General features: G+C 38.4%; 1 protein-coding gene across 1 annotated transcript; it reads right to left on the reverse strand.

Moving 5' to 3' along the window:
* Window positions 1-215: 215 nt before the first annotated feature.
* Window positions 216-10,733, reverse strand: CUNH3orf14 (chromosome unknown C3orf14 homolog). The gene is made up of 5 exons (XM_026052724.1): window positions 10,669-10,733; window positions 9,250-9,329; window positions 8,401-8,524; window positions 3,661-3,735; window positions 216-988 (listed from the first exon to the last, which is right to left on the reverse strand). The coding sequence occupies exons 1-5, from the start codon at window positions 10,672-10,674 to the stop codon at window positions 845-847; spliced, it is 429 nt and encodes a 142-aa protein (XP_025908509.1). The 5' UTR covers window positions 10,675-10,733; the 3' UTR covers window positions 216-844.
* Between the last annotated feature and the right edge of the window lie 2,862 nt (window positions 10,734-13,595).

The raw sequence follows: 13,595 nt of genomic DNA on the forward strand, positions 1-13,595 counted from the left end.
AATATGTACTGGAGTAGTGGAAGGTACAAGAGAATTGCACAAAGAGTGAAACAAAAGATGTCACTTAGTTATGTCAACACAAAGAAAATAGCACTAAGGACAGCCTAAAAGTAACAAAACAAACTATCAAACAAAAACCAGAGACTTGTTTACTTTTTTTTTTTTCCCTCTTTTCCAGTGCATTAGACAAGAAATACAAACCAGGCAGCACAGCAGGGAAAAGCAGCAGTAGTTCCTGGAGCAAAGGGTGGAAGCAAAGCCAGTAGCAATCAGGGAAAGCAAATGTGGACATTCCAGGTGCTTCTTGTACAGCTGCTGGCACTAAGGTTCGTGCATAGGTTTGCAATTCTAAACCAAAGACTATTGTCTGATGTAATCTGCTTGCCCTTCCTGTTAAGGATAAATTCTTCCCTTCTCCCTCATCCACAAAGACATTTGCAGCATTCATGACAAAGAAGAAAGACAGCACATGAATGCGTCTTTACTCATCACACTAACATGTATAAGCAGAACATTCAAAAGAGAATCCCTAAAACTCTTCCCATACTGAAGAGGAAATTGTCCCGCTGTTTTTCCATGCACCAGAGTTCCACTTCTGATTCTAAAAGCCCGTTTGAACTGGATAGTTCTTCCTATCATGAGGAATGATGGTTTAGCTCTCCTCAGGCAAAAATACCGTTTATACTAAACAAATTTACACATTGAGACAGTGAAAGCAAACCATCTAGTATAGATAATTTTCATTTAATGATTTACATTGCAATTTAACAACACGATATTCCATTGCCTGATCAGCATGATATTGCTTACTTAAGTCAGAAAAGAGGAAACAAACCCAGAATGTTTATTTTTGTGACTCTTCTTTTGGGGAGCTTATGTTCTGTTTTGTAGATTTCATTTTCTTAAAGCCAATAGGAGCCTCTGCTCTTCCTAAAAGGAAATGCTCCCATTTGGGAAGGGATTCTTCTACTGACGCCCAGTAGAGAGTCTGAGAAAGCACAAAGAAAAACATTTTAAATTTAACTTCAAAATCCTCATTAGCTTGTTATAAGAACAATACAGTTATGTAATGTGTTTTTTTTTTTTTAATGAGTGAAGCAATTCAGAAAAGAGCTAAGTACTTGCATAAGAAATTTCAAATCTCTCATATCTTACAAAAAAGCACACTGGAAGCATTTCATTCTGTACTGTGAAGTGACTGAATGTGCCCTCTTGTGGTAAGCAACAGATCAGTTCAGACAGTGCCTTTAACAGAATAGTTTCTGTAATGACAAATTTTTCCCAAACCAGCCTTTATACTGAAAAAAACCCCCAACATTTAGTGGAATTTACTTTTGCAACGAAAACAAAAAAGAAATTCTTAATATTTAAAACGTTTCGTATTTTATTTCTCTAGAAAAGCATTAATATAGTTCACAACATTTGTGATATTTTCCAAGTCTTCCCTTCTTTATTTCCCTTTTTTCTTCCTCTTTTACTACTGACAAAATAATTGATTTTAATTTTGGGGCCATGACTTTATGATCTAAGAAATACATTCTGGACTGCCTAATCCTTTCTCCTGATTGCTCTATATCCTTCAGCAATAAATTTAACTTCTATTTTATTTGTAGAATGGACACCTATATATCATTTTTATGCTAGTATTTTGAGAATAACATTATTCGTAGGACTTCAAAAAACAAATACCAAGTCTCATATATATTTCGATTTTTTCCCACAAAATAGCGACCGAGAGTCGGATAAAACCAACAGTTAAAACCAATCAGCAATCTAAACATTTTTACGTAATGAAAAAAAATCATTCAGAAAACGAAACAAAACATTTTTGTAGCAGGAAACTTCTACAGTACTTTATGTATTAACCTTTTTTTTTGTATACTTTTTAAAGTACGTAATGCAGAAGCATATCACAAACTGAACATCTCTGAGAGTATAAGATTCCTGGCTAACCATTTTGATCCTCACTTGTAACTCAGATATATCTATGGCTCTTACAGTTTTACAAAAATATTTTCTTCAACAGATTTACTCAAAGAATCTTTTTTGACAAGCATATGTGCTGTCATACAAAACTACTCTGACTTAGCAAGCTGGGGATCCATTATGGGCTTAACTTTCAAACTATATTAATACAGATACATATATGGTTGAGTGAAATATGCTCAGAAGTGTTTTGGAACAAAGTATGCACAAGAATTTTGTACCATGAAAGAACATTTTCTTTTCCCACTATTTACAGTACTCTCTTAAAAATATAGAAAAGGCTGAAATAGGATCTTCAAATAGTAACCCCCTTCTCTAAGTCTCCACCACTGCTGCAGGGTTTAACAGGTCTCTACCTGTTATGAGCACTTGCTCCATATTCTCCAATTTGGATGGACTTCAGTCTACATCCACTAAGCAGTTAAGGCACCTAACACAGGATGGAGATAAGAATCAAAATTCCTAAGTCCAAAACTGATCCAAAAATCTCTCAAGGTGTCTTCAAAGTCTTCCAGGAGTCTAAAACTCTACTTCTTAACAGAGTGAAAATAGATTCAACCTTCGTAGCTTGGCATATTTCTCAGTATCATCCAAGATGTATGGGTATCTAGAAAAAAATGTACCCTTTGCCTAAAAAAACCTCGATAAACCCACTGAATTGGCATTCTCAGCAAGCATTCTGTCACAGATAGGAATAGGCTACTTAAAAATGTAATCGTGGCCAATATCTTCTAACAGTAACTAAAAAAGTGATGCCTCTCATGTAAGTAACAGCCTAAAGATTAGGACATTTGCTCTGTAGGTATGGAAGCAATGTACAGCACTCCTCTCTTCACATCTTGGCAAGGCTGAATCCCATATACTTCTCCTCCTTTGGTATCACCCTAACACCCAGACTAGTGTGGGACATTGCTTTGCCTGTGGGAAAAAGGCCACTGGGGCCCAATTCCTGCTCCCAGGACTCACTCTCTCTCTCTCTTTTTTTTTTTTTTTTTTCTTTTTTTTTCTTTTTTTTTCTTTTTTTTTTTTCCCTTTCTGTATTCATCATTCATTTGCCTCCAAATACTTTCAGAGAAGAGTACAGAGATTACAACTATAGGGTATGTTGTATCCGGATAATCCTTACTTCTCAGCCTAACCTGTTGTACAAAATTTGTATCTTTAAATAATGCTTTAGGAAGCACGGGTTGAGAAATAAATCAAGTGCTACTGCTGTAGCAGTACTTTTCCCAAGTTCCCATACAACCTGATAAAAGAACTCTGAGAAGTGAGAACTTCTCCATTCATACTGATAAACTGTTGACTCTGAAATGTAAAGATGACAATCCATGGCAAACTCAACAGAGGATGGCCATACAAAATAAATCGAATGGCCCTGGTAAAACAAGTCTGGTAATTTTGATATTTATAATATATGCTTTTATATTTGATTCTCTTTTTAAGTAGAAGTTGATATAGATTTGAAAGCTGCTAAATATTTCCACCTGAGTGCTCCAGAATCTAGGGACCTTGCCCCAGAATTTGGGTTCAGCTTGCAGTACACAAGCCTTTGGCTATACCAGTCACTGGATTTTAAAATCAATTATTTTCACTTTAAGAACATGCTTCAAGGGAAAAAGAAAAAGCAAAATATTTGGTAAACAGGAAATGAAAAGATAGAGTTCTAGGACTTACTTCTAACTTAACAGTATCAGGATGTGGAAGTAAATACACTCTTCCTTGCAGCTTTTTTTCTGCTGCTTCTATATCCTAAAACACACAATACAAAAGCAAACACAAGCAATAAGAAAAAGAAAATACACACTCACGTAACGGCATTTAGATGAACTCACTAAGCCTAAAAAGCATTCAAATAGTAACACCAGAAGTTTGCATCTTTCTGTTTAGTAATATCCTACTGTTTCTAGAGATGTTTTGTGTACATTTTTGATGTAAGAATAAATTTCATTGCCATGTAACACTGTTGCTGCAACACAACACTATTCTCTGTGGACGCTAGGGTAAATTACAGTCAGATTCTGCTCTCTATGATTTATGAAAATAAGGTAGAGGGAACAGAATGATTTTCTCTGTGCTGCATGCAAACCAAAGTATGTATTCTAGCTACTGTAACTGTAAAGTAACTAGGCAAATTATGTGCAAGATCTTTACTCCTCGAGACAAAGATGACTTGCTAATATGCATGCATAACATGTGCACAAAAATGTAGAGCTGCAGCAAGCTGTTCACCAGACAAACTTGGATGACAATGCATCTCACATAGCTTTCTTATAAAAATCAGTATTTGGGTTCTGTGTGTCCGGTAGATATGTGATGGAGTTACAGAGGCCTAAATATATGTGCTTTTTATTATTTTTTTTTCTCTCCTCACAACAAATGAACAAAAAAAGCCAACCCAAAACATCTCTCCAAATCAGCTGCCCTCCCCCTTTAAAGTTCTGACCCATTCTTGTGGGCTTAGTTCCATACCCAAACATTGAAGAGATTGAGTGGTGGGCAGATGAAGAGAGACAGAAAGGGACGTGGGAGTGGGGTGTGAAGAAGCCAAAGCTGAACAGAGTGGAGGGGGAAAGAAAGTATAGCAGATGGCAGAGTTGGGAGCAGAGAGCGGGTGTGAAGAGTACAACAGAAAAACTAAATGAGAGAGGAAATTCCCCAAAGGGACTTCCCAAATATTCACCACCACTGCTGCTGAAAAGAAGAGTGAGATTCTGTAGGAGCATATCCACAAGGGAGACCAAACATGATTACTCGTATTGAATAATAGCCAATCTGAACACACATCAATAAGAAGCAAACAGTGCTCAACTCCAGTTGAAAAAATACAGCCCCAAATTAGTAGAGTATGATTAATAAAAGCAGAACCCAGCCTGTTAGCCGGAAATTCAACTCCAAGAGAGGTACCATTGGTTCACACGAACTACCATGTTCATTTTAACTATCCATTAATTTCTTTCACAGTATGACTATTCTCTTGCACATAATTACAAACTTTATATAAGAAAAAACATTTCTCCCTTTTTAACAGTAAAATGCATATTCTTGTACGAAGCTAAGGGGCGTCTGAGAAAGAGACGACTAATTCTCAGATTTATCCAGATCCTAGGAAGCAGCGTTTGCCTCTTCATGTGGAATAGAAAGAAGTGACCAACCAGGGATAAGTATCGGGGAGAATAAGAGCAAAACTGGAAGCCATTTGAAGACACAATGTCAAAGTCACAGGGGACATAATGCAGACTTAACAACAGACTAAGCAACAAAGTTTTCTGCATATGTCTTTGGAACAGATATGCCATAAATAGCACCACATGAAGCTCATCATCAGTATGGTTCAGAATGAATTTGGAGAAGCTACCACCATACAGAAAAGGAAAGATCAATCACTAATGTTCCTTTCATTTTCTTACATAGATATTCCTTTTTCCTAATTCCTTTATCACAGGAATTTTCACGGTATATACTCAGTTAAGTCATTGGGATGTTTACAATGACAGGAAATGAATGTCTTTCAGGCAAGAAGAGACAGCAGTTGTGCATATATGTTTAGCAGAGAAGGTCACTTTGGCATAGCCTAGATATTGGATGTGTCTTTTTGTTGCTCACTCCAGTTTTTATGTTGTGCAGTCTATTGTCATTCAGAATACTGATTTAATGACAGACAGTGAAAGAAATTTTAGCTGGAAGGTGCAGTATGCTTTAGAAAATAACTGAAGCTGCTGAAAGGTTAGATGGCACCTCTTCCATGTCTACACAACTACTTAACGTTAGGAAAAAAAAAAACCAAAAAAAACTGTCATCCATATGGAAATAATTGTCACCAGTGTAAACTTCTCCAGGAGGGGGAAGAAAAAAAAAAAACAAAACCCAAAAAAACAGGAAAGCTAAGATATTAGATGTCATGGTATTGAAAAATGTAAGTATCTTGCACGAAAACTGCAAGTTCTAGAAGAAAAGTAATTCAAGATCCTTCACCAGAGGTAAAATGGAACTCATGACACATGCATTGCTTTTTGGGGACCAAATTCAACTGTCATTTACATTGCTGGCCAATCCTTCTTTTAGAATTATATCCGTATGAAGGGGAGCAAATCTGGTCTAAATTACCTAGCAAGTACTAAGCATTACATAGCATATTCTTTATATTCTGTGTCTGCTATAAGCTGTTGCACAAGAATATACAAGAATTATTATAAGCAAACTCACCAAATTAGACTTTGCATACCAAGCTAATTTATTGTTTCATGGATACAACATTATATAACTACCGAACAATATATTCTTTTTAAAACAGCTTTCTCTAATCTGCAATATTTTGCTAAAATATCAAGGAAAATATTCTCATAATTTTATGAAAATGTGGAGTATGTGCTTCTTATAATGCTATAATTTCAATTTTAGAAAGTGTTTCCTGTCTTATTGATATAAAAATACAAAACAAAAAATGAGAAATACTTTGCATAAACACCAACTACAACAGATAAAGAAATGTCTTTTTTCTACGATCACATACCAAAACCAACTGATTTTGCTTAAATGCTGGAAAACAGAAATGCAAATAAAAAAATAACACTTCATCATGTCCATGTATTTTTGAGCAGGCCAAATCAACAACTCTCCACATGGTAACTGTGAAATGTACAGTGCCTGGTATCAGTAACAATATTCTGAAGCTGGCACATTAATCAGTCTTGTTTTCAAGCTTCTCATATATTATTCCACAAAGATGTTTTTTTCCTGTTTTATTCTGCTATCAGAAAGCATCTGCAGGAGTGGATGCCTGTTAAAACTAGTATAAAATTAATAGATTTAAACTGATTTATGCTGCTTTATCCTGCAACAGAATTTGTTTTGATACATATGTTTTTGGTTTTTTTCTACAAACACCAACATTTTTGACACTTGAAAAGAACAATTTTGAGGATGTGACAGTAGATGGCAAATATCTGTGTAACTGCAAAAATATTTACACTGTCTGTATATGTCTGAGCTATTGTTAACATTCCCAATACAAGAAGCTTTCAGCAAGCAGGACTGTATCCTGCATTTATTAAATTTGCCTGTGTTAACTTAGAATGCATCTATAAAATACACATTATTTACCAAATACATATTTATGAAATACAATTCTAGTATAATTCTAAAAAAGGAGTATGGAAATGTGGGAGTCATAATACGTGAAATTACTGAGCGGAGCACAATCTATGGAAATAAATAAGTAAATAAACCCCCTAGGCCCCCACTGCCCCCCAGTCTCCCAGTAAACAGCTACATTTGTATACAATTTCCAGGAGTTAAAGTTGGAAAATCTTCTTTGCCACATAAGGCATCTCTGATAAACTGTTCTGTCTTCTCTGCTGTTCCCTACACAGAGCTTCCGTATAAATACAGTGAGGGCACACAAAAAATTTATATCCACCCAAAATGTGAATGCTTTCAATCTTGGCCTAGCTTAATGTGGAGACAAAACGTCTTAACAATACACATTAATCTTTACATTTTCTAGAGTAAAAATTATGGTTTTAAGAAACGTACTACGTGCAATACAGCATCTTTACAAGTAAGCGTTTAAGACAGTGCTTATAAAAGGTGCTGGTTTCTGCTCTTTCCCAAACAGATCACCATTTCTTAGATACACATTGATTTAGTGGTCCGGTGTAGTAATCACTTCAAAATCAGATGCATAAGATAGGTGTCCTAAAACAGATTTTATTGTTCAAGACCCTGCAGACCAGTCTAGATCTTTTTTTTTTTCTTTCATTACCAGCCCTAAAATTTCTGTTGAATTTAACCAGGAAACACAAATTTTACCTGAATACGACAACAGATATCTAGAACAGCGATTATCCTAACTGTCTCATATTTTAGGAAGAACAAGGAACACAAACGCTGCTTTTACAGACTTGCAAGAAAGGGTCTCAAAGTCACTCTACACCTCCTAAAGGAAAAATATCAAACTGAAAAGTTCTTCCACAAGTTCACATGACTGCAGACGGAAAATAATTCCCACCAGGGATTAAAAGCATTAGAGGTTGGTCAGCCCTTATTTCCAACCACATCCTCCTGTCTTGAATCAAAGGGTAAAGGTGCTTTAAGCCTTGTCAGACTCTGAAGTTCTCTCAAGCAGACATGCAATGGCATGTGTTACAGCTCTGCATGTACTTTGAGAAAAGAAAAAAAAGATAGTAGCAGCTGCCACCACGAGGCTCATAAAAGAAGGGCATGTAAAAAAGGTAGTGATGCCACCAGATAAGAAAGACTTGTCATTTAATACTGTTGGTCAAGTTCCAGAAGAAGGAATTGGATATAATGGAATTCAAACAGTAACTAGACAGCAAACACTTAGGAGGGAAAAAAAAATTCTAAGCTACATAATGGTGACATTTCAGTGAGGTTCCTGTAGTTGCAGAAACTTACATTTAGAAGTGCTGCATTCCTTTTACGAGCTGCATCAGCTGCTTGAGTTTGCCATGCCTTCTTAGTCTTTTTGTCTCCCAGATAAGTCTCCATCTGCTGTAGCAGCACCGATCTCTGAGAGAGTCTACAAAGGAAACCATTTCGCTAAGTGGGTAGAACATTTTGCTCAGGAGCTAGAAAAGTAACCTTTTTACCTTACCCAGTTCTCTTCAAAACTAGGGGGCTAATTAAGCCGGCTGTAGGGTGGGTGTGCTGGGGGAGGAAAAAGGTACAGGCAGACACCACCTGCTGAGCTCCTATGAGCTGTAGCGTTGCAGCCAGCAGCCCTCATATGCTAAGGTGCTTGGAAGCACTTAATCCCCCAGAAGAGGAGAGATAGGGTGGGAAGGGGTGACTTGATCAGTGCTCCACTTGCTCACTGGCAAGTACTAGTTGTTACCAGAAAAGCAGATTTTTCTGAGTCATTATTGTATATGCTTCACAGCCTGAGTTTACAGGGCAACACAGAAGCGATTCCGTAAGTGAGTTTGGAGTGGCAGAATCCAATTATCTTCCCGAAACAGGAATTTAGCAGTGATAGGGGGTTAACAATAAAAGACATTAGGCAGGTACTACCATTGGAAATCAAAAAAAAAAAGCCCATCAAACTGCCCCTAAAGGCACTCGAGGGTGATAATTCCTACAGTTCACGAAGAAAGAGTGCCACCTCCTGGAGCACCAGCTCAGGTACCACTGGGCTCTACAAAAGCCCCGATTTCACTGTTTTTCGAGACTAGCAATTACATCTTAGGAGATGACACCACGACACGAAGTGCTGTGAGGTTCCACAGCACAGAAACGACGACTTACATCTCTTCATGTTTCCTAGCAAGGCGAATCTCTTGAGCCACATACCGTGTCGTTTTCAGCTGTTCACCAGTTTTGCCACTCTGCAAAAGGGAAACCAAGTGAAATTAAAATCCCCCAAGCACATTCACAAACATCTAATTTTTGCTCTTAAAGAAATCCATATGTTAAAAGTTTGGATGCATTATATTTATATAATTTATTAGCTACCTCCTTAAAAATCTGTATATTAATTTTAACGCTCTCTACAAAGACATTGTGGCATTATGCTTTGAATACGAATGTGATACTAACACAGTTTTATGAAAATTTTGGTAATAATTTGAAGGAACCAAAACTTGATTTACAAGTTTCAGATTTAATATAACAATGTCTCAGTTGCTTATGACTTGCACAAATAAACTATGCTCTTGCAGAACTTGTGTAGTACCGTTTTCGCCCGTGCTTTTTGCCTCACATCGTGGCACTCACAGCACCAACATATAATTCCTGCAATTACCATTTGTAGCTACTTTGTGCAGACGCAGGGCCTTGTTCTTAGCGATCTATGCTTAAATACACATCCAATTAAGCTAAATAGCTTAAGTTATTAAGCTAGTTTGCTATTTTTTGAGCTCTTGAAAAACTACGTGAAAAACCGAGCTCAACTGTTGAGTACTGATTTAACAGTTTTACTTATATTTTACTTTTTTAATGAAACCAACCAGCTGCCTGCTCTGCATGTGTATTGCAATTCTACAGTGCTTTCCAAGAAGCTTGAACATCTTTCAGTCAGTTAACTTTCTCTACCTCAGAAGCAACTGCATTGTTACCACATAATCAACCCAAATTAAATAAATAAGTCACAACATTTTCACGACGTTGAAGAATGGAAGAGTTTTACCCCTCCAAAACATTAGTGAAGGACTCCCAATAGGGTGTCACAGGCAGCTTTGGAGCAGGTTATCTGTACTTGCAGCGTGACTAAGCACCCTTGCTTAGCCAGGGGCAAGCTTTTCACTAAACTGCGAGGAATTCTCCCCAGTCGCGCCCCACCTAACACTGCCCAAGATGGAGCCATCCCCTGTGGGCTCTTCTCTCCGCTTGGGGACAGCGGCGAAGGGAAGTGTGACCTCGAGGGAGCCTGAAACAGGCGAGGGGCGGCGGGCAGGGCGGCAGCGCGGCCCCTCTCCCCTCAGGAGGCGGCAGCGCGAGGCGCCCACCTCGAAAGGGCGGGAAAAGGGCGGCCATTGGGAGGGGGTCGGGGGTGGGGGGGGTGAGCACGTGCCTGCCGCCTGGGCGCGGGCGGAGCCGCCCTTAGCCCTACCATTGCCAAGGAGGGAGGGGGGAGGGATGTCAAGGAATGTGCCATTCCGTGGAGCCATTCCGTGCCGCAGAGAAAGTACAGAAGAGCAAACAATAATTAGAATAAAAACCCTTTACCTTCATTCTCGTTGCCTTAGAAAAGCGAGGCAATCACCCGCCATAGCCTCCACGTCAACCTCCTTTCCTTCCCCCCCCGCTCCGGCTGCCATGGAGATGGCCGGAAAGGTAGGGCTCAGCCTTACCCTCTGATTGGTCCCGATTCTCCTCAGGAGGCGGAACCAGACCGGGTCGGGATCCGCCTTAGCAATCAGGATTGGAGGAGCGAGAAGGGGCGGGACCAACCATAGCGGGAGGGCGGGCCGCGAGGGGCGGTTGGTGGGCGGGGTCTCAGTGACCGTTGGCCGCGGGGGCGGGGCAGGGGCGTGAGGCGGAGCCGCCGCCTGAGGCGGAGCCGCGTGGCCCTGCGCGGGGCCGAGCTGGAGTTAGAGGAAATAGCGGCATGTTCGAGTTCTTCGGCCTGGGAAACACTCCTGCAAGTTTAGGGTGCTGTGATCTTGTCCTCTACGAGAGTAGGATCTCCTCCAGGCTTTTAAAGTGGAAGATTTGCCCAGGCTGTCTCAAGCCATTTATGTGCAAACTTTAATCAAAAGCTGCTTTTTAAAAGACACAACTCAGTCCTGTTTGGTTTTTTTTTTCTTTTTTTCCTCCGTGAATATTTTGTCTTCACAAAAAAAAAAAAAAAAAAAAAAAAAAAAAAAAACCCTAAGCCAAATGCAATTGAACAGCTCATCTCCATTTTCCTTTTAAATATCCTCTTTAAACGTTCTCTTATCCTAGTGTTCAAGGCATCTCACAACAAGCTCTTAATGCAGATCGGAAGAGCCTCTTTCTTGAGATTCTTCAGGTCTTTATCTCTCTTCTGTTTTTATCATTCTCCAATTTCATATTTCTGCAATAAACTTATATGAATTCACTCTGTGACATAAGTAGGAATTTTATGGTATTTTATTCTTTCTTATAAGTAGGAATTCTCGTCATCCTGCTCCTGCTTATTTCCAAATTCAGGCTAAATACTACTTAAAATGTTACCTCTGTGATATGAAGACTTTTCAATAAATGATAGGGGGAATAAGAGTCCATCCTCATTTCTAATGGTGTGGAAAGCTAATGGTTACAGGCTTGCTGAATTTAATGGAAAACCTAAGTGTTTCACATGCTCCACTTTCAGCTCTACAGATTCACTTGAGTAGTAGTGATCTTTTTCTCTTTTTTTTTGGTAGCTTTTAATAATTTCAGAAGGCCTACAGACAAATTGAAGTTTGGTTTACATAGGCCACTATATATGCTCTTTGTAGTGAGAATGAAAAGATAATTTTACTCAAGCTACAGATACTATTGATTGCTCAGTGCTGCACCAGCAGGGATGGGATGGAAACCCTAATTTCCTAATGAATCCTTTATGTGACAGTGGATAAAACACTCTAGTTTATAGCTAATGAGCATTTGCTTTTGAATTCTGTATTTTTCATCTGTATTTGATTTTTCAATATTAATGTTCTTCCTTATTAGAAGTGCAATATAACCTAGTTCAATGCTCAAGTTGTCACAAATATAAACTTCAAAGTTTTTATAACAAGAAAACTAAATATGCATTAAGGATTTGCTGTTCACACTGAGATACTGGCACTCTGGCCCCAGATTTTTCTTATCCCCACAATTTGGTCTTCAAAAATTTGGGATAAAGGGTCTTACAAGAGAAATTGGTGAATTGCAACACTAGGTGGCACTTAAACACAGCTAACGAGGACTCAAATATTGCAACATGCAAAAACAGTCAAACACATTCTGTTCTAACATGCAGTTAATTATATCCTCAAAGTGATGTCTTGGATTGATATTACTAAACAAACATGTATAAAATGTAATTACAGACAAGTGAAATAAATACTGTAGACTTATAATTGCAAGATATGTTTTTTGCTTGTAATATGCTACACCTGTGCGCAGTTTATATAGCTAGTATTTTATTTTGTCATTTTTACTCACATTTAGTATGGCTCAGTTTAGGTTTATGTGCTTCTATTTACTGGTATCAATTTGTGCCATATGTCAGCTTTTAAAAATAGGTTGCTTTTATGTATTTGAATTTTAAAACAGGAGTATTTCAAAGGGAAAACAATAGTTCACAAAATCACTTCAAAAACTTTTTAATGTGCATATGTTTTAGATTGTTTATTTCAGTTTGTCCCTCAGATTTTCCTGCTATCTGCTGCAGAGGTGGTGGACAGCTTTTCGGTCAGTATCCAGGGCCCATACGAAGTTACAGGTTAAAAAGACAAAAGAGAGTAAGGAAATATCCTCACAGGCTGTGAGGCACCAAATGCAGAAAGTGCAGAAATTTCCTTTTCATTCTTGTTTTTTCCTCACCTTCCAGAGTAGATCTCAACCAGAGTTCATCTCTAATGCTGGCAGGTCCCAGGCCATATTCTCTTCTTTCCACCTGGAACTGGAGATCCATATTTTCTGCAAGGGGCTGGAAATGAAGGCTGATGTTGCTGGGCATCCATCAGCCTGTGCAAAACAAGTTGGCCAAACCAGGAACACTGATACAAGTCCGGAACAAGAGCTGGAAAAACCTGTGGAAATAGAAAGTGTAAAACTATGGATCGGGCCAGGACTAAGCAGGCCTAACTTAAAAAAAAAAAAAAAGAAAAAAAAAAAAGTGGTAGAAGCATATAAGGAAGAGGAGAATATTATTCCTTTATTTTCCTTTATATTTCAAATAGAGATTAAAAAGCCTGATAAATAAGATGAAGCCAAGAAAATCAGCATTCAGGTGCGAATCTGCAATTTTGCTTTCTTTAGGGAAAGATGTTTCTAGGTGCTGGAACATTCTTCCCAGGTAGTAGCAGATACAGCCATGAAATGCAGCCTAGACAAAACCAAGAGTTTCCTGGGGCACCCAATTCGCAACAAACAAGGGAATATAATACATGCCCGGACAGGTCTCTTCCAGCCCCGGTTTCTATGGCATAGCTTGCTCT

This window comes from Nothoprocta perdicaria, unplaced genomic scaffold, assembly GCF_003342845.1.
Source record: "Nothoprocta perdicaria isolate Ctin4 unplaced genomic scaffold, notPer1 scaffold_9, whole genome shotgun sequence".
In the NCBI taxonomy this organism is placed as follows: Eukaryota; Metazoa; Chordata; class Aves; order Tinamiformes; family Tinamidae; genus Nothoprocta; species Nothoprocta perdicaria.

Coding starts and splice junctions, on each gene's coding strand:
- CUNH3orf14 (XM_026052724.1), bottom strand. Junction 3,736..8,400: donor GGAATGCAGCACTTCTAAAT/GTAAGTTTCTGC, acceptor TGTGTGTTTTAG/GATATAGAAGCAGCAGAAAA. Junction 989..3,660: donor CTGATACTGTTAAGTTAGAA/GTAAGTCCTAGA, acceptor GTGCTTTCTCAG/ACTCTCTACTGGGCGTCAGT.